The following is a 5937-nucleotide window of genomic DNA, read 5'->3' as shown; positions in this document are numbered from 1 at the left end:
TGGGCAGGACTCCATCTGACTATCAATCTCAGCGGTCATAGTTTTGAAAAGCGTCTGCTTGTTAATTGTTGGTATTTTGGTACTTGGAATCTCTTGTGCCCAAGTAGACTTAAAATTTGGTTTTATAGATCATGCAATCATTAACTGGTTGGTAGCCTTATCAAATGCCATCGCGTCCTCGGACTCGCATACGCATCGACCCACGTCAGGTTCTAAAGCTTGCGGGCAATAATGAGTGTCCCTCGCGATAGATTGAGGAGCCTTGCCAGAGTATAACGACAGCATGGATAACACATGTTAGAACCGAAAACCGAGGCGTTTCCCCTCAAGTGCTATCGGTTCGCTTCGCAACTTGTGGAGTCGGTCTATTGACACCTACATACCTCGGTCGCCCATACTCAGTTAATTAACCGCTGTTGTCTTTCTGCTTGCCAAATAGCAGTCAACGACAACCTTACATTGATCTAGCCAGATTGGAAACTACGAGCGAAAACTAACTCGCCCAAGCGAGTGACCCGCTCCCGATTCGAGCAAAACCTCACCTAAGCACTATCGACCCAAAAAACGCCAGTAACACTGCTCCGTTACTAGGGAGCCTTGCTAGTCAACACAAGTAATTTGCAATCCTGGCTAGAGCAATGAGTATATTCGGACTGGTGTACCACCATGTGATTGTCTGCGTCTAAATTGTTGGTATTTGATACTTAGAGTCTCTTGTGCCAAAGTAGAGACTGAATATTTGTTTTATAAATCAAGCAATCATTTACTGGTTGGTAGTTCTAACAGTGCGTCAAAATAAGCACCGTGAAAACATTTTAGCACCGAAATACCGAGGTGTTTACCCCCAAGTGCTATCAGTGCGCTTCACACTTGTGGAGTCTTAAACCCCTCGGCCGCCCAAACACAGTTAATGACTGTTAATGTTTATTTTTTGTTTGATTTTGGTATTGCATAGTTTAAACACAAACACATACATCAATACATCAATATTGCTGGCCAGCACAATAAAACAACAATCTCCTTTATTTTTCATGTAAAAACATAAACATAAACATACACACTGTCAACACTTGCCACTTGCAACACCGAGTTCGTTTCAGTGCAGAATGTACACATTTTTCGATCGACACACATTCGCAATGTTACATGGATTCACAAAGTTACATGGATTCACAAAGTTGCACTGATGTCCATACACGGGCCAATGTTCAAGTTATCGGTGCGATGGACCCACGGTTTTGTCGCAGCTATACGCCACACGTATGTATTGACTACTCGGTGTCCACATCAAGGTTTGGATATTGGCACTGAAAATAGAAAAGCAAATTGTGTTAAACAGTAAACGATGAAAGTAAACAGCCTGAAATGATAAAAACATGCATGTGTAATATACCATGTATCAAATAAAATAGTAAACACAAACTGCTAAAGAAAAACACACAACTCTACCAACTGTTTAACTGATACTTACTTTTTTGTTTTGTGTTGCATGTTCAGGCGCCTTTCTGTCACTGCTCGTCTAGCAGTACAGCTGAAATGAAATAAAAAGCATGATCAGAAACTTTCATTGTAATTGTACAACTTACAATTTATGTGCACAATTTTGCATTTAAGTATAACATACAGTAAAACAATTTCAACTAATACTCACTTTTTTGTTGTGTTGTTTCCACAAAGGCGCCTTGTTGTCACTGCTCGCCTGGTAGTAAACCTGACACGTCTAGTAGTAGAGAACACTCGTCCAGCAGTAAAGCTGAAATGAAATCGAAAGCATGATCAGAAACTTTTGAATGTGTTTGTACAACTTACAATTTATAAACACAATATTGAACTGTAACAGTAAACATGAAACAGATAACAATTTTACTTACCTATGTTGTCTTCGCTGAAATACAAAAGTCATGTTCATAGCAATCATAGCATATTAACACACAATGAATACAACTCAAAACTTTTAGTAAGAAACTCAGTACTTACTTTGTATTTTGTATCCAATCCCTCTGCGGACAATCTTCTTCAGTCCACAATCGAGCTGAAATCAAGACTCAATGCATACATGTAAATTTTGCCAAATAACAAACAGAACTGTGAACCAAAACTTGAACTAAACAAAACTAACTTTTCAACTGTAATGGTACTCACCTCTGGCAACTGAAATCATACAGACATTTTGCATAGCACAATACATTTTTAGTTTTAAGATAAGAATGATTTATGAACATTTTACTTACACAAAGCATAAATATGAAAAACATGCTATGATGAAAAAAACAATATGTATACAAAATTATACATAAAGAAACACAATCTACTTACCATTGCTGACCCGAAATTGAGAAAAGCACATTTTGTATAGCACAACAATCATATTCAGTTTTTACATAAATGAAGTGTACTTACATCTGCCCAACTGAAATGAAAAAGAGCATAGCAGAACAAAAGTCATCAAATATATTTCAACATGCAATTTAAAGAAGCAAATTGTACTTACCATCAGGCAACTGAACTGATAAAAACACATTTTGTATAGCAGAATACAAGTCATCAAAACAGTTCAATATGAAAATTAAAGAAAGTTTGTGTACTTACCACAGCCATACTGAAATGAAAAAGAAACACATTTTACAATGCAAAATACAGGTCATCAAAACAGTTCAATATGAAAGGCAATTGTACTTACCACAGCCATACTGAAATGAAAAAGAAACACATTTTACAATGCAGAATACAGGTCATCAAAACAATTCACTATGAAATTATAGAAAGTTAGCGTACTTACCAACAGGCTACTGAAATAAAAAAAAGACATTTTGCATAGCAGGATACAAGTCATCAAAACAGTTCAATGTGAAAATTAAAGAAAGTTTGTGTACTTACCACAGCCATACTGAAATGAAAAATATATATTAAGCATTGCATAGCAGGATACAAGTTATCAAAGCAGTTCAATATTAAATTATAGAAAGTTAGTGTACTTACCACAGCCATACTGAAATAAAAAACAACATTTAGCAATGCATAATAATCAAGACTTACCTAGCTGATCTTAAATCATTCTCTGTTTCTCAACTTCTCACTTGTCAAAAAGTCTGCTCTGTAACGACCCACCACTCAAATCTGAAAAATAGTTAAGCAGAACAAAGCACAACACAAACCAAAAGAGTAGTTCACTTACCTCATATTTTGTGCAGAGTTTTAACAGCCAATTTTCTTCTTGAAACCTGTATTCGTCTTTTTTTTGACCCACTGTGGAACAGTCACAGCAATGTAAGTCTGAAACATAGAAGGGCATAACAACACAACATACAAACCAGTATATTTGTTTCGACTTACCTTGTGGCTACAGTCAAGACACAGCTGCTGAATTTCTTTTCTGTCACAAGCTGTCAAAACATCTCTGCAATGTTAACCTGAAACATAGTAAGAAAGAGAAACATTTTGTATACAACATAGTAAACACTTACCTTGTTTAAAGAGCTGAGTTGCAGCAGTGATTCTTTATTGAAATCTTCTTCTTTTCCCTCACTGCATGAGAGACCTAAAAAATAGCATGCAAAGCAAGACACTGTTTGTATGTCTACTCTGAAACAGAGCAAAATAAAGCATACATGGTACTTATAAAACAAACACATTGTTCCACTTACCCTTCTTCAACAGTTTAGTCACAGCAGTTGATATCCTTATTCACTGTTGAGGCTACTATGAGACCTTTTCTGCAATGCTCAGCTCCGTTCGACTGTCAAATATTCAGGTCATGTCATATCTGAAACGAACTAAATCAAAACATGCATAGTACACAATCATTGATAAAATCTTAAAACAATTGTATGCTTCATAGCTTTGTGTTGTGTTTTTTTTACTATACATATCACAGACAACTGGCGACCACAAAAGAGTACATACATTTTTTGTATTACTCAAACATTGCTGTATTAAGCTCACACTCATATCAACAAAAGCATTTCGATACACAAAGTAAGTGTTCACCATCATAGTACATCATCAGTTAGTTCGACATCCCACGTTTGCTCAGGTGTAAGTACTGGCTAGCATTTACCCTTTTCAGTTAACCGTCACACATCAGCATTTCTAAACACAAGTACTGATAGATTCTACCATTGCTATTATCTTTCACATAGACTTCTAAATATCAAATACTTGTACTCACGGTTTGGGAGCTCCCTCCAAGAAACACATCTGTACTGCTCGACATCTGGCCCTCTACTGAAACAAAATATTTTGAAACACACATGCATGTAAAACGTTTTTAAACAAAAACCAACACAGAACCAAGCTGCAGCAGCTATTCTGTCTTAAAATTGTTTTATCCATAGCTACATGGAAAACCTGAAAAATAGCATAACATCACATTATAGCAGAACAAATAAAAAAACAACTTGGTCAACTTACCTTGCTTTTGTAAAGATGTGTCACAGAGGTGGAAATCTTCTTCCATGTGTAAACCAGTGACTCGAATCTGCAACAAAGTAAAGAACACATTGTACACCTCAAATCAATGACTTAAAACTTACCCAACTTCTTGAATTGTGGTTTAGCAGTTGAAATCGTTTTTACTCGTGTCCCTTCTATTGACACCCAGTAGGAAACCATCTCTGCATGTGCAATCTGAAACATAGCAATACACACATGGTACAAATCAAACTACCACAATTGTTACACTTACCCTATTTGAACGTTCTATTCACATCACAACAATGTTTCTCTTCTTGAATCATCTTCGTTGTTGACTGCAAGTACATCTGAAACATAGAAGCATGCACAAAACATACCATATAAAAACTATTTTGTACTCACCATATGTTTGCTTTTCTGTTCATGCCAGCTTCCAAACCCATCACTGCCAACAGCATCTTTTTTCTGTTCATGTCAGCTTTCAATCCTTCACTGCCAAACGTATCTGAAAAATAGTACAACAGAAACAAACAAGCATAACATATCATTAGGACAGTTTTACACAACAGATATGAGAGCTCTTACAGCTACGTCTGTTCTGCTCAACTGTCCAAATGCAACTGACAGTACTTCACTGACAGTATATTTTTTTAAATAATTCACTAACATTGAGTCATTCTAACCTTACCTTCAAGGCTTGTTGAGAAGCTTCAAAATCAAGACTGCATGGCTCCACTTTCACTCAACTGTCAAATCATCACTGCATAAGCACTCCTGGAATGTATTATAGCAAAACATGCATAGAACAAACATTCAGTCAAAAGTACTTACCTTTTACTTTATCACTGCCCTGTGCTCAACTCCAGTCATCATGACATCTCTGTTTAAAAGTCTGAAACATAGGAAAACATGCAATGCAAATTAAACATAGTTACTTACCTTCTAGCATATTGTTGGAGCTCCAACAAAATCATGACTGTTCACTTCAGCTGCCAGACTTGAAACTGCCAGCACACATCTGAAAATCTGAACAAAGCATTCATGTTCCATACTGTACTAGCCGTATGATTTTAAGTTACTCATCATCCAAAAAAAGAGTACATGAAAATCTAGTAAAAAATAGGTTTTGATTTGTTCATAAGTTATACTCTGAAAGAAACCATGATAATGAAGAAACTCACTTTATCTCTTCTTTTGTCAAAATACCAGTGTTCATAGTAAGATGAAACACACTTACCTCTTCGTTTCCCAGCTCTGTTAAACTGACAGGTCTTCATTTTATGTCAAATCTGAAAAGATCTACATCAAAACATGCATAGTACACAATCTTTGTTAAAACAGTAAATAGTTGTTGCATTCAAAGCTATGCGTATTTTTCACTTTACAAGTCACAGACAACTGGCGACCACAAACGAAGAAACATTTCTGTACTACTCAAACATTGCTGTATTAAGCCCACACTCATGAACATAAACCGACATATTTTTGTTATAGACTTATAGTCCCTAAAACTGTACAAAAAGA

General features: G+C 36.1%; 1 protein-coding gene across 7 annotated transcripts; it reads right to left on the bottom strand.

The window, feature by feature from the left end:
* Nucleotides 1–1005: 1005 nt before the first annotated feature.
* Nucleotides 1006–5410, bottom strand: LOC127881343 (uncharacterized). Of its 7 annotated transcripts, none has more exons than XR_008050014.1 (6): nucleotides 4411–5410; nucleotides 3645–4221; nucleotides 3465–3538; nucleotides 1652–3273; nucleotides 1472–1531; nucleotides 1006–1307 (listed from the first exon to the last, which is right to left on the bottom strand). XR_008050014.1 is itself a non-coding variant. In XM_052429105.1 (6 exons), the coding sequence occupies exons 2-6, from the start codon at nucleotides 4498–4500 to the stop codon at nucleotides 1214–1216; spliced, it is 399 nt and encodes a 132-aa protein (XP_052285065.1). In that variant the 5' UTR covers nucleotides 4501–4918; nucleotides 5102–5410; the 3' UTR covers nucleotides 1006–1213. The 7 variants fall into 7 exon arrangements, 3 of the variants coding, with proteins under 3 accessions (XP_052285065.1, XP_052285066.1, XP_052285064.1); XM_052429105.1 differs by lacking the exon at nucleotides 3465–3538 and having other exon boundaries at nucleotides 1652–1753; nucleotides 4169–4221; nucleotides 4411–4918; nucleotides 5102–5410; XR_008050015.1 differs by having other exon boundaries at nucleotides 1652–1753; nucleotides 1978–4221.
* Between the last annotated feature and the right edge of the window lie 527 nt (nucleotides 5411–5937).

The sequence above is a fragment of the Dreissena polymorpha genome, chromosome 5, assembly GCF_020536995.1.
Source record: "Dreissena polymorpha isolate Duluth1 chromosome 5, UMN_Dpol_1.0, whole genome shotgun sequence".
Classification (NCBI taxonomy): Eukaryota; Metazoa; Mollusca; class Bivalvia; order Myida; family Dreissenidae; genus Dreissena; species Dreissena polymorpha.
This window is presented reverse-complemented; position numbering and strand designations above follow the sequence as displayed.

Coding starts and splice junctions, on each gene's coding strand:
- LOC127881343 (XM_052429104.1), bottom strand. CDS start 4,500: ATGTGTTCTTTACTTTGTTGCAGATTCGAGTCACTGGTTTACACATGG. Junction 1,754..4,168: donor TTGGAGGGAGCTCCCAAACC/GTGAGTACAAGT, acceptor ATTTCATTTCAG/CTTTACTGCTGGACGAGTGT. Junction 1,532..1,651: donor GGAAACAACACAACAAAAAA/GTGAGTATTAGT, acceptor ATTTCATTTCAG/CTGTACTGCTAGACGAGCAG.